The following is a 24,802-nucleotide window of genomic DNA, read 5'->3' as shown; positions in this document are numbered from 1 at the left end:
CCTACACAACAACGATGCCTACATAACAATTTTGTATCCTTGATTGTGGTACCTCTTTGTTCCTGGATCCCCTGGAATACAAGGCATACTCGGTTATTGAGCACAGATTATATTACATCAAATAATACCTGGGAGCTCAGTGGTAATCATGAATATAGATGTTGACCTAAAGTCTCCCACAAATCCAGGACAATAGTTTCAAGCTCTAGATCTGCCATTCTATGAGCTGAGTTATAAGAACAGCTAGATGATGAAGCTATTCTGTTTGCTCTACATTTTACGTTGAATCCTTTCCATCAACATCCATGTTCATTATTACCTCTGATGAAGAACCATATAGCACTTTCTGCAATTAATATACCTCAGCCCTCAGCTACCAACTACATTTTGTCTTCCAGATTGCTTGACTCATACCTTTTTGGCATATCCTTGTGCTTAATTGCATTCAGTCCTTTGTGCCTTTTGCCCTTTCTGTCCTCTGTCTTGATCCTGCACAGGTCTCCACACCTGATATTCCTTGCTCCAGGATAATTTGATTGATTTGACATCTAGATCTTGAGTCCTGTACAAAGCTAATTTCATTTCCCCAGCATGAAATCTGGGCCTGTTTGACAAATCTCATGTAACCTGCTTGAATGTTCATATTTCCTGATCTTTCAAAATAAACCAGTTTCTGATATCCCAATTAATAGTAATAATGCTTGACATCTTTTGGAATGACATTAGAATATTGACGGCTCTTCATGCATGTCTTGATAATCTTTCCAAGGCAGGTCAACATTATATCCCCATATTGCAGATGAAAGGCTAAAGGTCACTAATTTGCTTTAGGCGATCCATCAAATTCACAAATGGAGGAGATTTGAAGTATGGCTCACAATCCTGGCTTACATTTTTAGTCACTACACTTCACACATTCATGTTCATCACTTGATGATTGGAACAACTGCTACGTGTGAACACGTTGTCAGATATAAGATGGACTTTCATATCACATTCATACAATGCAGTTAACACACTCAGCTGCCAGTCAGCAACTGCAGTGCCTGCGTGTCTGACACACACAAACACACACCAGCTATAGTTACCACACTTGCCAATATAAATGTAGCAAACAGGTGCGCAACTTGAGGCCTTCCAAATGCTGCTAAACTACAATACCCATCATCTTTGATCACTGGCCATGCTGGCTGGGCATGATGGGAGTTGTAGTTCAGCAATATCTGGAGAGCCACAAGTCCCCCGCCCCCATCCCTGCTATAGTGCCTACTGGTCCTGATATCGCAATAAATGCTTCTCAGCCATATGGGGAGCCAGATGTTAGCAGTTTACACCAACTGAAGCTATGTCCCGCCCTCTTCTCAAAATGAATTGCATAACATGGATTGGCAAATCCAGTCTTTGTGAATTTCAAATGAACTAACTTGCCCTGTTTGGACTAATGTGCATTTCAGAACTTTGTTATCCACTGGTTTCCACCTTTCCAGAATTTCCAATATGTATTTCACAAGAGAATGTGTTTTAAAATACATGTTTTAATATGTTTTAAAATTCAGATTTTAAGAAAGTAAATTGGTTTGTTTTGGTTTGTTTTCTGTTTTCTGTTTAACTGAAAATCTCAATAAAAATAATTTTTTAAAAAAGAAAGTAAGTAAGTAAATTGCAGATTAATCCAGTAATAGGACAGAGCAGATTTGTGTGTGATCACATATGAAAGTCACACAGACTGGAAATAGACTGATTTGCCTCTCCTAAGAATTATGCAGCTTGGCTCTGCAGACTCAACAGAAGGCAAATTTTCTTGAAATATTTGGCATGCCTCCTGACCTAGTCAAGCAGAGTTCTCAAAACAAAACCACACCATGAAATAATTCAGCCCCCCAACATTTTCCGAGGCAGGCTGAGGATTTCAAATGAGGTCTTTGAATAATAAGTCAAGACCCAAAGGAAGTAAATGTGAAGGAATGAGTCCAATTCCAGTGCTGAGGAAATATTTCCAAATTAAAATACTTTTTTGATAGGACTGGGAGCAAGTCCATAGTTATTGCCAGCAGCAGGGAATGAAAACATCAATTCTACATATCACCAAGAGTGGAAGCTGACATACCAGCTACATTAGAAAGCTCTAGTAACTCCAAGAGAAAGTATGCACTGCATATGTGTCCATAAAAAGGTAATCTTATAACCTATTCAGAATCTTAGAACCTATTAAGAAGCCATGCACACACCGACAGCATTATATTATACAAAGTTATACATTGATATTTTTTAGGTTTGCTAATGGGGGGAGGGATCTTCTGCTATTCAATAGTATGTATGTAATGCAGAATATACCAAGACTAGGATGTGGGACAACAACCATCATTCCTAGCCATCATGACCAATGTTCAGAAACTATGGAAGCTGTAATCCAGCAAGAATATGAATGGCAACACAATTCCCTCTCCTGCCTGTCTAGAACTATAAAATCTTACATTTTATAAGAGGTAAAACCAATGTTGCAGCATTATGGACTTCTTGTTTACCAAGTTAGCAGTTATTTATTTAACCAAATCGATATACCACTTACTAGAAGAAAAGATCTCTAAACTGTTGTGGGGTTTTTTAATGGATTTTGCCAAGGTGTTGCTGGGTCAGGGTAGTTGATTAAATTTATCCTGAGGAAGTAGGGTTGTTAGGACTGAAATGTGTCTACTCCCCCAAAATCACAAAATGAGCCTTCATAAATTTTGAAGATTCTCTGAACCAACAAATATTGTGCTGAAGGTCAGCAAATATCATTGGGCATGTGAAAATGTTTGGCTATATACTCTCAAGGTTCACTTGCTCCCATACAAAATTGCTGGGGGGGACGGACTTTCTTTGAGGGTATTCCCAACAATTGTAGGGAGGTAGATGGTGACCAAAAACTTTATCTTTTGTGTTGTAATGGTTTAACATTGGCATATCCTCCTAAGATCAATCACCTGACACAAATTCTTATGAGTTTTAGTTACCAGATAGCACACTTAGTGGCCCAGGGTGTGGGTTGCATGTGTGTGTGTGTGCTTTAACATGCTTTTGCTGTAACATCTACTTAGCTTATTTGCTGCTTTCTGTACAATTCTGACTGCTGTTTTTCCTTAACTAGTGCTGTATTTTTAAATTGCCTTAATGTTACATTTGTTAGCCACCTTGACTTTTTTCCTATTATTAGCTAGTGTGTATATATAAAAGTTGACATGAAATGCTATTTGGTATTTGATCATGGACATGCAATGGTACTTCAGATTTCATTGTAATTGTTGACTGGTATGTAGTTATAGTATGCAGTATTCAACTACATTTGGCATGCAAAGCTGTATCTGATAGAATACAGTGGAATGTAATATGTGGTCACAAAGTGAATGCAACAAGTGTGCAGGCAATTGGCTGCTGCAGTATAGTTTTTAAAGTGTAAGTAGCAAATAGTAAATTAGCTCTGTACAGGACTCAAGATCTAGATGTCAAATCAATCAAATTATCCTACTGTTTCCCCCATAATGCAAACCCAATCCAGTGCTTGTTATTTGCTGGAAGGGAACCTCCCATTTTGTTCCAATGGAAATTATCTTAATAGCAGACAAAGGGGTGAGGAGGGTAAGCCAGGCTGGGACTGCAACAGGGAGCAAAGGGTTAAAGCAGCCTTTCCATCCTGCACATGGAGTTCCCCCCAGTGGTGAACGAAGGCAACCGACACCCAGGGCAGGTCAAACAGCCAGCTGTGCTGCTACATAGGACGCATGTGTGGCGTCACTACGTACGATGCATGTGTGGCGTTGCTATGTAGGGCTCATGTGCAGCATCTCTACATACAGCGCACACGTGCGACACCGCACAAATGTTGTACATAGTGGTTTGCCACCGGAGCCACTCGAACGCCGTACAGACAGTGGTGGGATCCTCTGCTCACGGCTGCAGCCACTAACGGAGGATCTTCCACATGCGGCGGCGGTGGCACAATGGTTGCTCGCACTGCCGTGGCCAGGGGGGCAGAGTGAGCACCCTGTGGGGTACCTTCTTGTCACCCCTCCAGATATGGCACCCAGGGCAGACCGCCCCTGCCCCCCCCACTGGTTCCCCCCACATACCTGCTATTTACAGTTTTTAGAAAAACACCTTCAGTTTGGCCCTGATTAACCCCCCCCCCCTCAGAAAAGCCCCATCAGGTTTGAAAATATTATTGCTGGAATGACAGCTTCAATTCTCTGAAACAGAAGTGTACAGAATCTACCTGAGAAACGTTAATAGCCCTATCATACCTCCTTTTTCTTTTTCCTTTCCCTCCCTTGATATTCCTGATTTCAAATTCACCTTGACATGTTGCTTTAATCAAAACTCCCAGGCAATCACCAGTGTTTGAGAATCCCCTCCTGCACTGAGAAATCTCACTAGTCCTATTGAAACTCTATTTGCTTCCTTTCGAGTGCCTCAGACGTTTCACCTGGGCAGGAATACAAAATTTTCACAATAGGCAAAGTCCATTGGCAATGCTGGAAAGAAAGGAGACCCATTTTCTGATTGTGATTATCTAGAACAAAATCTTTCAAAAGGAGGAAATGCTTCTCCAAGCAAGGGGCTTTGGGCATGAATTTGTGTGCTTCATGTAAAAGCATCGGCAAGAATGGTTTCTGTTTAGAATAATTATACATCATATTTTGTCTATCTCGGTATGTTCTATTTTAATTCACAAAAAGTGAAGTAGGGAACCCAGAGGCAAAGGCAAACATCTGTTGCACAGCTCACTTTCAAATAAGGCTTCCAGGCCTACATTTTATATTATAATAAGCTGGTATGTGCAAGCACAAGATGGATATATTTTAATTGTATTAGTGGGGTTTTGCATTATTCAAGCATGAGAAGAAGATATTTTAATTGTATTGGAAGAATTTTGCAATGTTTTAATGACTTTTAAAGAAGCAAATGGCCCATTTGATTAGACTGATATTAATAGAGGATTGTGGAGCTGAAAGTATACTATGAATAATGCATCTATGGGTGAAAATTCAGATTGCAGTGTTGACAGGAACATAAGTGTTCAGGTCATGCTTGGGGTATCTGAAGGCTCAATCCTTGTCAGAGGAGTCATCCCGAAGGTCCCAGCTACATAAAATATGGGCATGCTTAATAGCCCTGGACCCTGATTGGACTTTATTCCATAACCTCCCACAGAACACGCTTCCCGGGATGTATTAGGTCAGGAGAGATGCTATATCCCTCTGGATTGCTCCAGCAGAAAGTGGCACTAGGCAGTCTCCACAACTGGACACATCTCCTAGTAAGACCCAGTGAGGTAAACAGCAACCCTCTCAAAAGATTCACCACCACCAAGAAAACAGAACTTCTGCCTTGCCTCTTGAAGGGGGCATATTTCCATGAAAGGGGGTGGTGTTCATATCCTGGCTGAAGCCCAAGCCAGGATAGCTCCTCCATCAATGAAGATCACAATGCTGTCAAGTCTGAAGACCTTATGTGGCCTCCTGACTCCAACACGAGTCACTTTCAGTATCTCTGGTGGCCCTTCTGCAGTATGACCTGTGGACAAGGTACCTGACCCGCCTGCATAATCAGAGAGGAAGATTTAAGTACTTCCAAGCTCCAAGGAATGCTGGTGTCAGAAGGTACAGGTAAAGGCAATCACTTGTTGGCAGAAGAACCAGGCTTCTTGGGGATATGAAGACTCATTGGGAGCCAATAACTTTGTAGACTGAGCTAACCAGTTGCAGCTGGGCCTGGGTGACAAGGCTACATAAACTCAGTTGAAGCCTTAGTTAAAACACGGTCAACCCAACATTACTAGTAGAACTCCTGTTGCTGATTAGAAGTCTGCAGAATTAACTGGATCCAGCCAACATCCAATGGGCCATTGGTGAGCCAAACAGCAAGGGTATGTGTAATGTGCCATCATAAATTTATTTCTGCTAACCACCACTCGTCCTTCCCTGGATGCCCAACATGAAATGAGAGGCCCTTTCCTCTCACATTCTCTGTATGGCATACTGAATATACACCTGAAGGGGCTGTAGTGGAACTATCTTGTTTCCCCCCTTTATACTTGCCCGGTCCCACTGGGTGTGATTCTTGCTCTGGGGATAAAGGAAAGACTACATGAGCTGCCCTGCCTAGCTGTAAGGTAGTTGTGTGTACTGTTCTTAACAAAATGAACTGTTTATGAAACTACCTGCTCCTACTGAGTGCTGATGTGAATGAGCAGGATCATGGAAGCCTCAGTGAGGACCACACTCATCTGGCATGTGAGTTACAGGGGTATCAGGATAACTTGACCACTATAGTCTATTTATTGGTAACATCAATACTGGGTTACTGCAGTGCCCTCTATGTTGGGGCTGTTTCAGACGCTCCAGCTGGTGCAGAATGCATCAGCTAGACTGATGATGGGGTAGATGCCCAACAGCATCTGCTAAAACATTTGCACTGACTACTCATATGCTACCAGGCCAAGCTCGAGGTTCTTGTGATAACCAACTTGGGCCCAGGATTCCTTGAGGACTGCCTGAGCCCTTTTATCCCAGCTCAATTGCTGAGATCATTCAAAGGGGGAATGTTAGTTGTCTCCAGTGTTAAGGAAGACTGACTGGCCTCCACTAGAAGTTGGGCATTTAGCGTCACCAGTCCCATGCTGTGGAACACTCTTTCAGCAGAGTTTGACATGCTTGCTTTTTACTTCCAAGCATCTCTGGAAAACCATTTTTGTGCCAACAGGCCTTTGCAGCGGTCCGGGGTGCCAACTTTAATAAAATATTAAACCCTGACCCGCATAATTCATCACATTATGTGGTGCTCACACACCATTTGAATGGCAGTGCCCATCAAACTTTGGCACATGTTTTTTGCTCAGTGTGGGGTTATGTCTCACTTGGCACCAAGCCTTTAAGAAAGTCAGAAGTGGCACAGGTTTCTCTCACTATATCTGATCAACAAAAAGAGAAAGAGATTCACTCACTATAAATCTGCTAGAGAAGGTCAGAAGTTACAAGAGAATCTCGGAACAGCTTCTTTCAACAAAGCTTGGCATGAGTTAAGAGGCAAGGCCATAGAACTTCTGAGTAGAGTGATGATGCAGAAGCTGAAAATAACGGCCAGATTTGTGATGGGACTGGATCACAGGAAGCAGTTTCTAGGCTCTCAACACTGCAGTAACAAATGAACGGGGGCAGAAAACTATTCCTTTGGGAATTTTGGCTTTGTGCTAGCTATCTTCTATGATCTGGTCTATTCCCAGAAGAAAAATAACTTTTCACAGTCACAGGAAGCATCTTTTATTGGCCAAGATAATAATAATCTTTATCAGGCTTACTTTAGCATTATCTTGAGAAGGCAAACTCTCTAAAGCCAGGTAAGAGCTCTCTCTCTCTCCATACCCTTCAGCTTGAACACTGATAGATGGATATTAATATCCGCTTGTGCATTTAGGGCCTGATGGAACTTCATTCAATTTAAATGAAAGGCTCCCATTTTCTTCTATGGGCTTTGGATCAAACCTCATGATGGCACAATTTCCTTCCCTTTTAGCAAAGATCTTATTTTATTATTATTGCTGTATTACTGGAGGAAGGCCTGTTGTTAAGTTTAATTGACAGGTCTTGGGGGAGGGAAGAGAATTCTGCTCCTTCCCAACCACACAATTGTACTTCTCCTCTAATACACTACACCCTGCAATCAGATGGAGGGGTCAGGCCTAACATTCCAAATCTTCCCCCCTGCTTCCCCCAGTGAATCACACTACAGTGTGATTAATTCGTTCCGGAGGTCCATTCTCAACTTGAAACCGTTCTTAACCTGAGGCACGCTTTCGCTAATGGGGCCTGCTGCTGCGCATGTGCCTCTGGCACATGATTTCCGCTTGCATTCCGGGGCAAAGTTTGCAACTAGGAACACCTACTTCCAGGTTAGTGAAGATCGTAACCCGAAGTGTTTGCAAGGAGGACTGTTCAAAACCAGAGGTAATAAATAATAATAATAATAATAAATTTTATTTATACCCTGCCTACCCGGCCAGAGCTGGGCTCAGGGTGGCTAACACCAGTAAAATTACAGTAAAAACATAATAGGAAAAAACCTCCAATTTAAAATACAGGTTAAAATGCCATTTAAAATGCAGCCCATAGATCAAAACCATAAGGGGAGGGAAACGTAAGGGTCAGACTGAGTCCAAACCAAAGGCCAGGCAGAACATCTCTGTCTTGTAGGCCCTGCAGAAAGATGTCAAGTCCCACAGGGCCCTAGTCTCTTGTGACAGAGTGTTCCACCAAGTCAGGGCCAGTACTGAAAAGGTATTACTGTATGTAGGCCAGATAGTAGCATAGTGTGAGGGGGGGGGCTCAGGGGACAGTCACACCAGACAGCTTTTGGGAGGCACATTCCTCACAACACCTTGCTGCATCATCAGCTGTTGCATTCTTCTCACACTGCCCTCCAGCTGTAGCGTGCCTTGAGAAGGACGCAACAGCTCACAGTGCCCTATGCCCCCCCCCACAGTGTCGCTTTATACCCTGCCCTGTTCTGTTCTTCTCATCCATCCTCCAGCTGGAGGGCACCTTGAGAAGGACATGACAGCTCACATGGGCCCAGTGTAGATAGAACCAAACCTTCTTTCCTGTCCATGGGAATTAAGCCTGCTTCTGTCTGCATAGACCCACCCCTTTCACCATCAAAATGCCATTCTAGGTCCTGTTTGCTGGTCATGGTGCACTGTGAGAAGGCACACAGAGCTGGTTCTCACATAATGGAAAGCCAATCCATAGCTTAGTATGAACTTAAGGTTTCCAGAAGGGGAGTAGCAGATGAAAGAGGTGCCAGATGACCTCATGTCCTTCTCTCACAGAACTCCTTAGAGCTACACTGCTTTCTCAGTCTCAACCTTTCCTCCTACTTTATAATATGGAAACAATAATACTGACCTACCTTACCAGGCTGGTGCTAAAAGGATTAGCAACTGAGATAATGGATGTGAGGTGCATTTGAACATTTGAAATGTGTTATATAAATGCAAAGTAATTACTATTCATTTGATATTTATGGAGCTATGTATTTATGCCCTTGGCATCAGAGTACAAAATTTGGCCCAATTACTGTCCCCTATAGAGTTTTCAGTGAGATTTCTACAAGGTCAGCAATATATATATTTTCCAGAGAGAGTGGAAAAGCCTGTAGCCATTATTTATAGAGGAGAACTGTTTTCGGGGGGGGGGGGGGGGAGATGAGCCATGGCAGAATATAATGCTGGAAGACAAGAGTATCTGAATCTTTCCTCTTGGCGCAGTGTGAAATATAGTATTGAAATGACATCTTCATCCAGCGTGCCTCAAGTTCACAGCCATATGTCCTGGTATACTGCCCGGTTTGTTCTTTCTTGCCACGGTTGGTGATTAAAAATGTTACATGAGCTTCTAGAAGGACTTTGGTTGGCCACAGTTTTTGCTTCTGTGCCTTACTTCACAGCTGCCTAACATTCAGGAATTAACATGCAGGTGAATGTGTGTGTATGTTTGTCATTTCAGGCTGCAGCGTCTTATGGCTTACATTTTTCATTCTTTGTTTTCTTTCTTTACCTTATATTTTCACTTCTTAACAAATCTATAAAAGATGTTAAAAATGAAATCAATATGCAGGCAAAGCTTTCCCCCATCTTGTCTCTCTGGCAGGAAAACCTTCACTTCCTAAATTTCTGTATTTTGGGCTGCAGTGGAAGGCAACGGAGCAAGGCCAGTAGTAACAACAATACTGGAAGAGTAACAGCAACAGTGGATTTGGCAACCCTATTAAAGTTTGTCTGCTTTGGCCATTAGCCAAACTTAAATGCTGAGTTTTGATAGTGTTTTTCTTTCAGAGCAACTTTTCTACTCCATGTCTTTTCTCTTATTTTGGCATCAACGCGACTTCATTAAAGACTTGGATGCAGCTTCAGAATGGCCACATGAAAACTGTACCTCTTATCTGCAGCCCTTTCGGATGCAAACAAAGTATTTAGCTGCCAGTGGGAGATAAGAAATCAGGAGATAAGCATTTTTCATACTTGTAAAGGACTCCCCTAGACCTGTGCAGTTGCTGGCCATGACCAAGCAAGTTATCCCAAAGTGTTTATAATGAATAGGCAGTTGCACTGGTGAGGTGATGTAGGTGGGGCTCTGTTCCTATCCTGAATCCCCAATACAGGAGGTCACTGCTGATTACCAAGAAGGAGAGGGCAAGGCACAGGTTGCTCAGGGTGGTACAGCATGTGGTGACAGGAGGGTTGGATTGGCTCCACTGAACCAAGCTCCTCGTGCCTCACCCCTCACCCTTTTGGTAAGTGATAGTGGCCCACTGTGTTGGGAAACTGGGAGAGCAACAGAGTCACCCACCGTCTCCCATGCTGCCTCACCAGCTTCATTGGGCAAGGGACAACCTAAGATTCTTCAGGGGCCCAGAAAAATGCAGAGAAGTGTTCAGGGCAAAGCACATTTTAATTAAAAGTATAAATAGTCCTCTGAATGAGGCCTAACAGACTCTTGCCTAAGGGCCTGAGTAAGTCTGTCTTGTGGAAGTTGGCTTCTGGGCCCAACTCTTAGTACTACTTTAGACCTTCAAAGCCTTCAAAGTGGTTTGGGAAACCCTGGTCTAGAGGTTACTCTCTCTTAACACATACAATACAATGGCATTCTTCTAACAGGATAGTAATCGACTGATACACACTCAGGTATGATACACACTCTTGGTGAGTCAAGGAGGAACTGTAACTTTGGTCAAGTCAAGTCCAGCACATGATCTGGGGAAACCCAGCCAGATGGGCAGGGTATAAATAATAAAATTACGTATTATTATTATTAATATCATTATGATCTGTTGAATCGCAAGGATTCTGTCTAACTAGCATGAATAAATGGAGTGTCTTCCTTCTCCCATATATTTATCCATTTCTTCTGTGAAATCAGCACAGAGAAAGTCACAGATCCAAAGGGTGTTGAACCCAATGCTCTCTATTTACAGAGGTGCTGCACATACAGGCATTCAGTTTGAGACAGGCTGAAGATGGCAGTCTAATTTTGACTGTGAGGGGTTTCCCTCCACTCATTCTTTCAGTGTGGTGTTCCTCCCTGGAAAGGCTGAATTTCCAAGCACCTTGTCGGGAAAGATCACTCTCACCCAAGTGAAGCTGCCAACACGAATCTAAAGACTATCTAAAGACTAGTATATGGCACTTGGCACCAAATATTCCCTTCAGCCACACTGTCTTCTTCCAAAATACAACTATTTTCTGAGATATGCCATTCTGAATGTCTGTGAATTAACCTAGACCACTCAGATAATACACAGGCACTGTAAGCACAGTTCCACACACTACAATATAGAGGGAAATATGAGTGCATAAGGAGTTGAGAGCTCTAAACTCATTGTTAAGTCATTTAAGAAATTGGAAAGGTTAGCCTAGAGGTTTGAGTCATAGAGGTGCCTTGTTGGCATTGTTTCAGCTATAATTTGAGGTATCGTGCGACACTGTGGGGATTGGAAACATAGATCCTGGGTGATTTGGGGCTGAGGAAATGGTAAGGGTGGTGCCGTGTTACATGATACTTCCTTGCTACAGAAAACGGCTGTTGGTTTGTTTTTTTTAATCCCGTGAGCTTGACCATGGAATTGGATATTCAATCTTTTATTTCACAGCCTCAGATAGCGGGCATCCCTCCCATGTCTGAAATGAACTGTCACTCACTTTGCCACCTGTACCAGCCTGACATAATGTTAACTAGCAGTTTGCTAACATTCCAAATTGCCACCACGCTCTTTAACTCAGCCACTGGAATTCTTACTCAGAGTCTGCTGTTCAGCAGTGTTCAACACCTGCTGCCAGGGAGCATGGCAATACAGTGCTCAGGTAGCCTACTAAACAAGCTAGAATTTATCACCACATGGTGAGCTACAGTGCAAGTGAGGCAGGAGAAGGGAAATGAAAAAAAAAGAGCAATGTATTCTTTATAGCCATTGGACGTTCACTTCAGGTCAGCAGAGCTGAGAACACTGACCCCTGAGGCTGCTGGAGAATAGAAAAGGCTACTAGAAGAATTATAGACAGGTTAGTCTTCCACTCCCATTGATGGGTCAGAATTAGGGGTTGAGGAGAGTTCCAATTCACATTTAAAGTCAAATTTATATAATCCATGCTTTCCAAAACAATATGTGAAATGAAACACAGTTGCATTTGAAATTCACAGTTCTCTGAATTTTGCAATACAGTTCTCCAGCCATGTAATGTGTTCAAAAATCCATATGCTGCAGTAAAGTGTGCACATTCTGTGCACATAAGTGAAGATAAAATACATTATAACATGCATTATATTAGGGAAAGTTCATTTGCAAAAATGTGCATATTAGGCAAAATTGCATATAGACATTATATTGGGAGAAAAGTACAGTAAGATGCTGATGAATGTGCAGGAGGACTAAAAAACAACAACTTGGAAACTTATGACTGGAAGCATTTAAAACTGAAAGAACCAAAATGGTAGGATTTGCCCATCATTAGTAAGGATCAACAGATGGTTTGTTCTGAGATCTAAGGTGGTTTAACTATTCTTAAAAATAACAGTTTTATAAACCTTACAGCTATGGCAAAGCAACAACAACACTGTCCATCAATTATTTGAGGGAAAATGTCCTAAACAAAAAGCAAAACAAAAAACACATTGCCGGGGTGCATTTTAAAAATCATTGAAATTCTGATCCAATTTCAGTTAATGGTAAGAATCTGAGTTACCTGATTCTGTGCACACAGTTTTTCCACACATTGGCCTAGACCTGGAAAATGGTATGTACAGATTGTGAGCTTGTACTCTGCACTCACAGAGTTTGTACAGGTTTACTCAATACATAAAGAACAACTGCCTGAAGCGAGAGGGACATGCTGGAAATATCACAACAGCCTCACATGCATTTATAAGAAAGACTGCTTTGGACAAGGCTATGCTAATCAAATAATATGTATACATAAAAGAACTAGCAATTAGTAAAGTAATGTTGCAGTTCAGAATCTGCCCTTCAGGTTGCCATAAATTGGTGTGATTAATCCAACTGAGAAAATGCCTGTTGCACTGTTGTGTGTGTGCATGAATGAATAATATGAATTCAAAAATATATAGTTTCCACCTCTATTTTGTTTATCAACATAGCATCATGTGCACATTTTCAGCACACATAATCTAATAAGAGCAAAGGGAATTGCGTTGTCCATCATCCACCAGAAAATGTAGCATTCGAAAGGCATCATATACGGGTACGAAAACGCAATATGGTGTTTGATTAAATCAAGATCCTGCGATATTATATATTTACAAAAACAAACAAACAGAATTTGTGCCCTTGTGAAAAAAAGTTATTTAAGCATCATATCTTCTTAGCTTCTTGCATGCTGTAATAAGAGTGTGTTCAGTGTAGAGGGAAATAAATACCACAGTCTCTTTAAACTAAGTTGAAAAATCCAGCAAGAAGGAATGGCTACATATGGGGCAACAGTTGCACAGCAGATATTTGCTAAGGATCATCTTTATTGTCAAACTCATGCACTGTGGCAGAGATCCCAGAAACAGTAGATGAGCAGATGTGTCTGGTGGACTGAACCACTTCAGACTGCAGGTGGGGAAACAAGTTAGAATCCTGTCACACGTGTGTTGGTGTGGGGATACTGTACATGGAAAGCTCGAACGTCATTAGGAAGGGTATTCTAAAGCAGTTCTCTCAGGAATTTAGTTATCTATGTGCAAGGATTTATACATTTATTTGGATGAAGGAACACTCAGTGGTACATGCCTACCTGCAGTCTCAAGTGGTCCAGTCCTCCAGAAACAGGTTTATGAACTCATTTACTAGCTGGCAGAGCTAGTTCTACTTTGAACATGTGAGGACAATGTCTGGTAGAATCTCTGTAGCAGCATTGGGGTGGGTGGGTGAAGACGCAGGGCTTACCCAGGCCATTCTGTTACCTAAGATAAAGATCCCCCCCCCCCTTGCAGATTTTGTGTGCAGGAGTTGCCTGCTCTGGCAATTGGAATCTTGCTTCAGCACTGGTAACAGGGACAGCGCTCAACCTGGGGACAGCAGCCTAGTGTCAGGGTTGTGTAACAGGTATGTGGCATACATAGTTCTGATCTCCAATGAAGGGGAGTAGCCAAAGGGCTCAGGAAGAATGTCTGGGGAGAACAATAGGGAAAAGATATGCCTTCTTTTAATGTCATTGGTGTGTGACCACAGAGGAGTGAGCTTCTTTTTACTCTGGGGGAAAGTTTCAAAGAAAATAGAATAACTTATGAAATGGACATTTTTTCTGCCTTTCACTTTCTCAGGATACCTATTATGGGGCTAATAAAAGGCAATTCAAAAATAACTTGCCATAAGTGAACTAAAGGTGAATTACCAAAATACACTAGGTAGGTTCAGATTCTTCTAACAGCAAAGCTATCAGAGGAAAGTAGCTGACCTCAGTTACAAAAGCGGCATTTTTCCATTTGATAAATGGGGTGAAATTTAACACATGCAAATGACCCACCTTTTCTTTCCATATACAGCCATGGCTGGCAGTGCAACTTTATGCATGAGTGCTCAGAAGTAAGCCCCATTGAGTTCAATCATGCTTACTCCCAGGTAAGTGGATTCAGGATTGCAGTCGCAATCAGAAGCTGTGATTTCTGCTGCATCCCTGTACTCTGAAGATAGGGGAAAAGGGACAAAAAATTCCCTAGAGACTGGAGACATTTGCCAAAGTAATTCTGTGTTGCCAACCAATTCATGACAGCTGCATAGCAAAAAAGCAGCTATTACTGTTAATAAAATGATTAATTTGCCATTTTTAATAACTGATTTCAAGATGGTGGTGGGGATGTTGTGTGCTGTTGCTGTAGTTGTTATAGCTGCTGATTGGAAGCCAAAATAAAATGAAAGTAGGAGCCAAGGCAGGAGCCATCAACATTGTGCCCTTCCAGATGTTGTTGGCCCCCAACATCCATCAGCCCTAGACAGTATGACCAGGGATGAACATTACCAACCCCAACCCAAGGGCTCAAATAAGGTAGATGGTCTGTGATCCCACATCAAGCTGTACTCCTACACACATCAGCCTGTCCTGTGACCTAACATAGCATAGGGTAAGTATGGATGACCAGCTTGCCACATGGTTGCTTGGTCATCTATATTGCTACTGTACAAAAAGAAAAGAACCCCCCCCCCACACACACACTTTTTTCTGTCACTCATTCTCATGCATAGTGAATTTGGGATCTTGGTTAGGCTTTGCCACATTTCTCTGGACATCTGTACTGATGGAGAAAGAAGGCAGCAAGAGAAAAACGTCACGATAATGGGTGATATCAGTTATCCTCCCACTGACTGGGTAAAGTGCCCACTCAGATCATGAGGAGGAAACAAAAATTCTAGATAGGATAAATGATTGTGCCTGAGAACAGTTAGTTGTGTAGCTGACAAGAGGGGAGGAAACTCTTGATTTAATACTGAGCAGTGCTCAGAATCTTGTTAGAAATGTGTTCCTGAATCACTTGGGAACAAATTCAACACTGGAGACAGGAAAATTGGCGAGAAAGTCCAACATTTTATTGAAGAAGACAGAATTTCTCAATAATTAGGTCTTTTAAGTTAAAAGGACATGGGAGAGGGAAGGTTGGCTGATCAAATCCCTTCAAGAAGCTTGGAAGTTTTTCTTTAAAAACAACAACAACAACCCACAACCCTGCTATAATAGAGGCTTAGATCAAAGGAAGAGTACATTACAGATGTGAAAGGCTACGAAGAAGTCCAAGAGGATGCCAATCACGCTCTAAAAGCAAAATCAAGTGATGCTTGCCAACCAGATTGGAGCCAAAATGGGGTCAATGAAAAACAAGAGGATGGTATTATCAGCATACTCAGGATTCCCCTAAGGTTTGCTAAAGTATATATAATCTTTATCACTATTATGAAGCCTAAGGGGTCATCTTATCCCAGCCAAGCATGTTCATTAGCTGCAAAATGCTGTCAGTTGGAAAAGAAAATGGGGAAATGGAGTGGGAAGAATGGAGTGAAGAATCTTGGGGCAGGATATTCCTGGCTGGCTGGAGCACCCATGGTCGAAGGTGAAGGCATACTGCAACATTTTGCAGCAAGTCCCACCTGTATGGCAATACAACATAGAGGGTGTGGCTGCAGTGCTCCATGCTCTGATAACCTGAAGATGTGGGACTGCCCTTGAAGACAGCTTGGAAGCTGAGACTGTACAAACTGCAGTGGCCGGGGTTCCGGCAAGCACTACTGGCTGGGCACATAGTACATCAGTTCTTAAAGACTTGTTTTGGTTACCTGTGTGTTTCTGAGCCCAGTTCAAGGTGCTTATATTGGCGCACACTGCCCTAAATAATTTGAGCCCCAAATATCTGAAGGAGTACCTCTTCCCATACAGATTTGCAGCAAAGGCCCTGCTGGCTGTTCAGCTACCCTATGAACTGCGGTAACCCCAGGCTATGAGTAGTGCCTTACCTCTAACATGCATCTGGTCTAATCATTGTGTACATTTTGATGTCAGGTCAAGATGCACCATTTTGCATAGGCTTGTGGGAGTGAAGATATCCCTTCCATTGCACTGTTGCTACTGTTTCTGACTGCTGTTGGTTCTGTTTAAATTCTGGTTTAGTAGTGTTCATATATTACATTGCTTGCTGTACAGAGCTGGTCCTAGAATCAATCTCCAGCATTTCCAGGGAGGCCAAGAGCAGACTCCTGCCTGAAAACTCGGAGAGCTACTGACAGTGCAGACAATATTGAACTAGATGGACCAAGGTCTCACTCAGTTTAAGGCAGCTTCCTATCTTCTCTAGTAGGTCAGGACCTTGCGCATTTCCCAGTGGTCCTGCTGGCTGAATTTTGGAATGTAGCAAAGAACTGGGGCATCTCAGGCCTTACATAGGCTAACCAGGCCTATCCTGTAGTTGACCTTACCTTCTCGAGAAAACTGGCTGGTGCTGACTTAAAGAGTCCTTGTTGTTTTCTGCAGGCACTGGCAGCTACACTGTGAAAGGATGTTATTGAGGGTTGATCCTCTGAGTCTGAAGAAGGCAGGAGCAGTGGTGGACCTTGAGGTCTCAAATTTCAGTGGCACCCTGTGTGATGCCAAAATTTATCCCACCACCCATTTCTCGCACTCCATTCTAAATCCTAATTGGAACACCCTCTGCAGCACCCCCAAGGCTCGGCAGCCAGTGTGACCAAACTGCTTTCCCTCCCTTAAATCCATCTCTGGTGGATATTCTCAAGCAGGGAGGGACCAAGAGAAAGTACTGTCCTCCTCCCCACCAAAAAATGAACATCCTATGTTTCTTCACCATCTGTATCCTCTAGGTAGTGAGAGGTGCTTTGTTTGGGCAGGGGGCATTGTCTGACACTAAACAGCAAGTTATTTTAAGAGGTTGAAGTTTTGCTCAAATGCAAAACTCAAAAAGAGCATCAAAACAAATGCAAATTGATGGCACACAAAGCAAAGAAAGTATTTGAAGAGGAAATTGTTAAAGGCAAAAACCACAAGCATTTCTTTAAAAACAAGAGCAGTAAATTAGCTAAGGAGGTAGTAGGATATTCAGAAGACAATGGACTGAAAGCAGTACCAAAGGCTGAAAGAGAACTGCAGGCAAGCTGCATTGGTGCTCACCATGGAAGATGATGGACAGACTGCCATGTCTGAAGTGCTGTATTTGAGCAGGGGCATCTGAGGAAGTGTCAGAAAGAAGTGACAAATGATAAAGTTCTAAAGCTAACTGACAAAGTGCAAATTAAAAATCACAGAGGACAGATGGCATTCAGTGAAGAGCTCTTAAAGAACTCAGAGAGGAAATTGCTTCAGTTTTAACAAAAAAATGCACATCATTAAAATCAGCCTCTTTACCAAAGGATTAGAGGTTAACCAATGTCATACTTTTTTACTTTTTTTCTTTTCTTTTTTAAAAGAGACCTAGAGGGGATCTGGAAATAACAGAACTGTCCACCTTACTAGTGGTACATTGATTCGTAGAAAGCATTATCAAAGGCAGAATTGTTCAATGTATAGAAGAACAAGCATTGCTGAGGATGAATCAGCCTGGCTTCATCACATTTTCTGGATTTTTTTTTTTTAAAGTATCAGCCAGCACTTAGATGGGGTCATCTGTAGATATATTCTTGGACTTAGATAAAGTTTTTGACCATGTTCCTCACCAAATGCAAACATAGTGGTTTCAAGATGAAAGGACACACAGATCTGGCTTGGAAAGCCATGGGAAGACTAGCCCCATAATATTACTGTGGTGCTCAGTGCTTATATCAGGAGATTAAACACTCTGCCTGATTTCTAGAGAATGATCTCTGAAGAGCAGACAGAGCTCTTTATCTCCCAAGCTCAGTGCTGAGTACCACGTTATAGTGGAGAGCTATAAAACAACAACAAATCTGGCTATATACACATTAGCGGCTTAAAACCAAGTGAGGCTGTTTCCCCTGCTGCATTTCAAGTTTCATTTGCACATTGTTGTACACACTAGAAAAGGGAATGGGGGTGTCTTAGCCTGATGCACAGGACCTGTGTGGCTCCCCCATGCCTACAACCCCACCCCTGAACCATTTGTGAAGCTGCCATCTGCACATGTGCAATGGCTGTCTTAAATGCACACCTCTCAAGTTAATTGTGAAGTGAATATGGCTTGTGTTTACAAATGTGATGAAAGCTGGTTTGAAGAAAAGCATACCAAATAATATTATTTCTCAAGATAATACAGGATAGATATGGATTGTGGCTAATGCAGTATGTACTCATCCTCAAACACCAGCAGTGGGAGTGCACTGGATAAGGAGTGTGTAACTGTGTAATGTGTACACAGCCTCAGGGTGCAATGACAGCGAAAAGGGCAAGCTCTGGGAACTGTCCGAAAATAAAACTGCCAGTATTGTAATGCTTTTATAGAAATCTATGGTAAACCCACCTTTGGAATAGCGTGTACAATTTTATTAATTCATATTCAAAGAGATACACTGGAGCTAGGAAAGGTGCCAAATCTGGCAACCTAAATTATTTGGGGTGGGAATATATGTCCTGTGCCAAAAGCCTACATCATTTGGGACTTTTAGTTTAGAGTGGAGGAGACAATGGAAGGAGGACACACTATAAAATTATGAATGGTGTGCTGATAGTGGATAGAGGAAGTTTTTCCTTGTAAAACTAGACCTCTTAAGATAATGCAGAACAGGCAAAAGGAAGTGCTGGGTGGCATTCAACCAAGCTTTACTCAGACTAGAACCACTGAAATTCATGAACATGACTAAGGGTTCATCAACTCTTCCATTTGCCCAGTGACAAATCCACAGAAATCACGATTAATGCTATTCTCGCGATTCAGCTGTAAACAGTGTGTTTCCCTGGGGGAAAGTAGTGGGAGTAAAGAAAAACCTCTAGAACCCATATGCCTAGAGATCACAGGATAGAGGTGTGGGTGAGCCCTGTAAGGTTCCTTAATTTTAGTGGGTCTACTGTGAGTAAAACCAACTTGAATACCACCCTCTGTTTCACACAGCATAGGACTAACTTATGGAAGTCAATGCCACAGTCTTTTAAGACCTTTTAGATGGCTTTTAAAAAGAAGTAGCCATGGAGATTAATGACCATTAGTTCCGGTTGCTAAATGGAATCTCCGTGTTCTGAAGCTGGGGCATAAGAATGAATGGGGGAAACGCTCTTCCCTCCTTTCCTGTTTATGAGCTTCCCATAAACATTTGGCTCTTGGAGGCAGGGTACTGGACTGGATGGTCTGATCCTACAGGTCTTTGCTTTCTTTTTTAGGCGACCTTGTAGGCGGTAGTAACATAAATACTTGATACCTTTCTATGGTAATCTTTCACAACGTCCCAGCAAAGGAAATCACTCGCTATGCCCATCCCTACCTTGCAGATGAATCCTACAATGGTAGAGTTGGAAGGGACCCCAAGGATCATCTATTCCACCCCCTGCAATCTAGGAATCTCAGCTAAAGCAAGAAACGGGGGCAAAGAGAGCTAGCGGCTTGCCTAGCATAGGAGCCAACTCCTAGGGGCTGAGGTCCTTTGCCCCCTCCCCAAGAAAATATTTGCGGGGGCCCCACCCCCAAAGTTGATGGGTATTGCCATTCAAATGATCTGTGCGCACCGTGTCTTGTGATCGATTGTGTGGGGTAGGGCTTACCTCCCCCCCCCCCAATATTTTATTCAAGTTGGCACCCCTGTTGCCTAGTGAGTTGCCCCAGTGAACTCTGCGTTATCACTTGGTTCTTTCCTTCTTTTTCTTTTCACCTTCCCAAGCCTGTCTACAGCAACTAGTCCTTGCAACGATAGTCCATGCGCCTTTACGAGTCCCGGACCCGGCGCTCGAGCCACCCGCTCGGGCAGGCATTCCGCGCCAGAGGTGTATCCGCCGCCGCCGCGCCCTGCTGGCTCCTCCCCGTCTCCGCGCACCCGCGCGCCTCTTTGGGCATGCAGCCGCAGTAGGAGTGCAAGACTCGCCCGGAACGCCAGCCGCTCCGGAACCGACCAGGCAGCGGCGGCGGCTGCCCACCCACCCATCCACCTACCCACCCCACTCCTTACCGGATCTCCCCCCTCCCACTCCGAAGGGGGGTTGCCCGGATCGTTCCGCTATCTTTGTGCGCAATAAAGAAACCACCCCGAGGCTTGGCCACGGGGAGGCGGCATCCTCGCCACCGCCCCCCTACTCTCAGCGCACCAGCCTCTCCCGCACCCCCAACATGCTGCAATAGGAGCACTCAGCCTCCGGGAAAGAGGGCTGCCTGCCCGGCCAAAGGGGGCGCCGAGACCCGCGCGGAACAGTCCTGGCCGCCTCCCTCGGCAGGATTGTTATTCCCAATAAGGAATATATATTTTTGGTGTACAGTATGTGTGATTTTCCCCACCCCTCCGCCTTAGCCACCCCCTTTCCCCGCTTCATGTAACTGCTGGAAGCTCCTTTGATTGAGTAGCTTTGTTTTAATGATTATTTCCCCCCTCCCGGATCCGGATCCAGTTTGGATGTCGCCTTGGACTTGTCAGCAATGCCGGGCTGGTGGTGGCGGCGGCGGCAGCGGCTCCCGGTTCTCCCGCCGCGTCTGCGCCTCGGCTCGCTCGCTTGCTCGCTCTCCTTTCCCTCCGCGCTGCCTTCGGATTGGTCTCTCCGCTTTAAAGTGCTGTCCAAGGGTTGGCTGCAGGGCTGCTGAATAACAGGTGCAGTTTGCTGCTCCGTCGCTTCGGGGAGGAGGAGGAGAAGGAGGTGGGGGGGCAGGGGGGGGGAAAGAAGGAAAGAAAGCCCAGCAGCCGAGGAATGTCGCCGCTGCTGCTCCAGCCGCCGCTGCTTCTGCTTGGGGGGTGGGGTGGAAAGGGGGGCATCTTCAACATCATCACCCAAAACCAGGAGCCAGAGGAGCTTGTTTTTCCCACTCCCGCTTCCGTATGGAGAAATGGGTTTCGTGATTGTTGCTGAATGCGGATCTCTGGGCTAGGAACGAGAAGGGGGAGACAGAAAAAGCACCACACCAGCCCCAGCACCCAAGGATCATCATCATCACCATCGAAGGAGGTGGATTTTTGGGGACTGCTGTTTTGGGTTCGTGCGGGAAGAAGCGCCGCGGATTCCTCATTTTGGGGGGGGGGGGTAAGAGGGGGGGGAATCGAAGGTAAAAAAGGAGGCTACTTCAGCACTGCTGGAGGATGGGGAGAGCTCGGCCATTCCAGCTGATTCAGCAGCGGTTGTGTGAATGCGTGTGGATGTATATGTGATGGCGGGGGGGTTACAGAGCTCTAGGTTGAATGGGGAAATGTCCTTTCGGTAACTGACGGCAGCTTCCCCCTCCGTTCTGTGGGATCTTCTTCTTTCTCCCTCCCCACCCCTCCCTCCCTCCCTCTGTGGCTCGCTCGCTCTCTTTCTCGCCTTTGCGCGCCCCCTCCCTCGCCGCCTTTGCTCCGCATGCTTCTCGCTCCCCCCCGATGCCTTTTCTTTCCCCGGGGGGAGGGTGTGCCAGGCCCCTAGGAGGATGAGCGAAGGGGTCTCCTCTCCTCCGGGTGCCGCAGCTGGTGCCGAGGAGGGGGCGGCGGCCGGAGCCGGGGGTCCCGCGGGCGGCGGCGGCGATGGGGGCGCCGACCCGGCGGCCCGCGAGGTGCGCTGCAGCGACTGCATCGTGTGGAACCGGCAGCAGACGTGGCTGTGCGTGGTGCCCCTCTTCATCGGCTTCGTGGGCTTGGGGCTCAGCCTGATGCTGCTCAAGTGGATCGTGGTGGGCTCCGTCAAGGAGTACGTGCCCACCGAGCTGATGGATTCCAAAGGCATCGAGCAGGACCCCTTCTTCCTCTCCAAGCAGCCCACCACGCCGCCCAAAAGCGTGGACATCACCACCACCAGCACGGCCACTACCACCACGTCGAGGACACCCAATCGGATAAGTACCCGCCTCACCACCATGACCAAGGCGCCCACCCGCTTCCCGGGCACCCGGGGCCCGATCCGCGCCGGCCTGCCGAGATCCACCACGGCGCGCCACACGGTCGCGCCCCCGACCGTCCTTGCCACCACCACCACCGCTGTCCCTTTCAGCACCACCATCCTGATTTCCCGCCCTGCGCCTGGCACCCCTGGGACCCAGCCTCTGCCCATCTGGCCCACTGCGGCATACACTACCTCCTCCTACAAGACCTATCTTCAGGACTCTGCTCCGTCCTGGACCTTATCCCCCTTCCAAGAGGCCAGCACCACCACCACGCCAGAGGCCAACACCAGCCCCAAATACCGTAAGTGAGACCAAACTTCTTGCTTTGCGTCAATAGGGGGAAGGCTTCCCCCTTCCCTTTTTTGGAATCCGGGTTGTTGGCGTCTGGGTGATTCTTTATGTATATATATATATGGAGGGGGTGGGGTGCTGTTAAAATGTCTCTGTTCTAGACCTGATTTCGAGTGCTTGTAACTTGGTGCAAATACCCAAAGGCATCCAGGCTTCCTTGAAGTTTGTCTGGGCTTTTCTTCCAGCCTGGATTCTTTCAGGAGAGATTCCCTCCTCTTTTGGATGTTTGTGATGGTGATGTTGATGGAGATGTAACTCTCCTAATGGGCCCTTGGAGGTGGAATTCATTCACAAGACAACAGAGAGAGAGAGACAGAGAGACAGAGAGAGAGAGAGGAGCCAACCCCCACCTCGTCATTTCTGGCTTTGCCTTACCCCACCCTCCAAAGCAAAATCAACGCACACACCCAATTCAAGAGGAAAAAGGAATGTAGCAGGTTTGGGGACCTCACCAGTGGTCTTTTCAAGGGCTTTTGTTAGCGGCCTGGGCTGGAGGGAGAAAAATGCTGACCTTGATGGTTCTGTGGCTTATAAGGAGATGAAGAGGAAGTTAAAACTGAGAGCTAGTGCTTTGGACTGGAGCTTTGGCTAGGTTGTGCTCAGGATTGTTTGACAAGGGGTGTGCGCCTCTGTGCTGGTGTGTTTGTCTTCACCTTCCCATTCCCCTCCCACCTTTAGAAAAGACAAGACAAGAAATGCTTTCCAGCCCAACTGTGATCCACAGTCCCTTCCCCAGGGTGCTGCGCCATTGCAAAATAATGAGCCCCAATTCCATTTCAGGAGAACGGAGGAGAGAGCACACCCCATGAATATATGCATCAGCTCAGGGAAGTCGCCTTTCTCTTCCTGTGAGGCTCGCTCCAGCCTCATCAAACGAGTGCATCTATGAAGGAGATATATATATATATATATAGTGTGTGTGGGGGGGGGGATATTTCCTAGGCAGATAGGTGGATGGGTGGGGATCTTTCCTCCCCCCTCTTATTGGACTACTAGGCTATTGGTTTCCAGCACTAACACACACACCCCAATCCATTCTCCTCACCCCTCTCATTTGAAAATGAGGATTGGGTACATTCTCTTGTGAAGGTTATCTAGGACAAATATCATCACAATCCTCTCTCTCTGCTCAGCCAACTTCTGGGTACCACTATTTAAGGAGTGGAGGGCCTGTGATCATAACTGGGTATTTGTCTGTCTTCTTTGATATGGTAGAGCAAGCTAGAAGCTGGGTTGCTACATGAAGATGGGAATCCTGTACTTACCAGTGAGTAAGTTCCATAGAACTCAGCAGAGCTTACTTCTGAGTAGGCAGACATAGACTTGCACTGTAAATCCCATTCTGAACCAATTTTATTACCCTGCACTCTCTTCCCAATTTGATGGGTTTTCTTATTTAAATAATTTGTTTCCTCTTTGTTCTTTCTCAAATATTCCTTTAAAGCTGTTTGCTGCTCATAATCTAGGCTGAAGAGCAATATGTGGGAGCCAAAGGATGCTATGGTTTGAGGAAATCAAGCAAAGGGTGTGTGTGGAATTAACCTGGGGGAATCAGCCCAAGAGGATAGAGTACATGAGATGGTCAGTGAGAGGTAATATATCCTGTGGTCAACAGGCAAGAGGCAGCTGGAAGGTTGTTAAGTTGCATTTGGCTAGTGTCCTTTTTGTGATTTGGGGAGGGTTTCATTCCTTTACAGAAAATGAAGCTGAAATGCAGAAACACACCTTCCTCACTCCTCTCCTTGCTTCCCTCCAGAGACTGCCTGATTTTTCATGCTATGCCCCCTCTTGCGTTTGAAGCTCCTTCAGAGCAGAAACCTATCTGGTATTTCCCAAATGCATTTATTGTCTGCTGCTGGACAGGCAGGATGTTGTGAAATTTGGAAATGCTACCCTGCAGCCCATTCCCCCCCCCATCTAATTCCCTCCCC

General features: G+C 44.9%; 1 protein-coding gene across 2 annotated transcripts in view; it reads left to right on the top strand.

The window, feature by feature from the left end:
• Nucleotides 1–20,638: 20,638 nt before the first annotated feature.
• NRG3 (neuregulin 3) overlaps nt 20,639–24,802 on the top strand; it is a 611,592-nt gene continuing 607,428 nt past the window's right edge. The window contains exon 1 of one of the 2 annotated variants that reach the window (XM_077930601.1): nt 20,639–22,821. In XM_077930601.1, the coding sequence (XP_077786727.1) occupies nt 22,071–22,821 (751 nt within the window). In that variant the 5' untranslated portion in view covers nt 20,639–22,070. The remainder of the gene's footprint in view (nt 22,822–24,802) is intronic. The other variant, XM_028729231.2, reaches the window with a different exon arrangement.

Source organism: Podarcis muralis, chromosome 6 (genome assembly GCF_964188315.1).
Source record: "Podarcis muralis chromosome 6, rPodMur119.hap1.1, whole genome shotgun sequence".
NCBI lineage: Eukaryota > Metazoa > Chordata > Lepidosauria > Squamata > Lacertidae > Podarcis > Podarcis muralis.
This window is presented reverse-complemented; position numbering and strand designations above follow the sequence as displayed.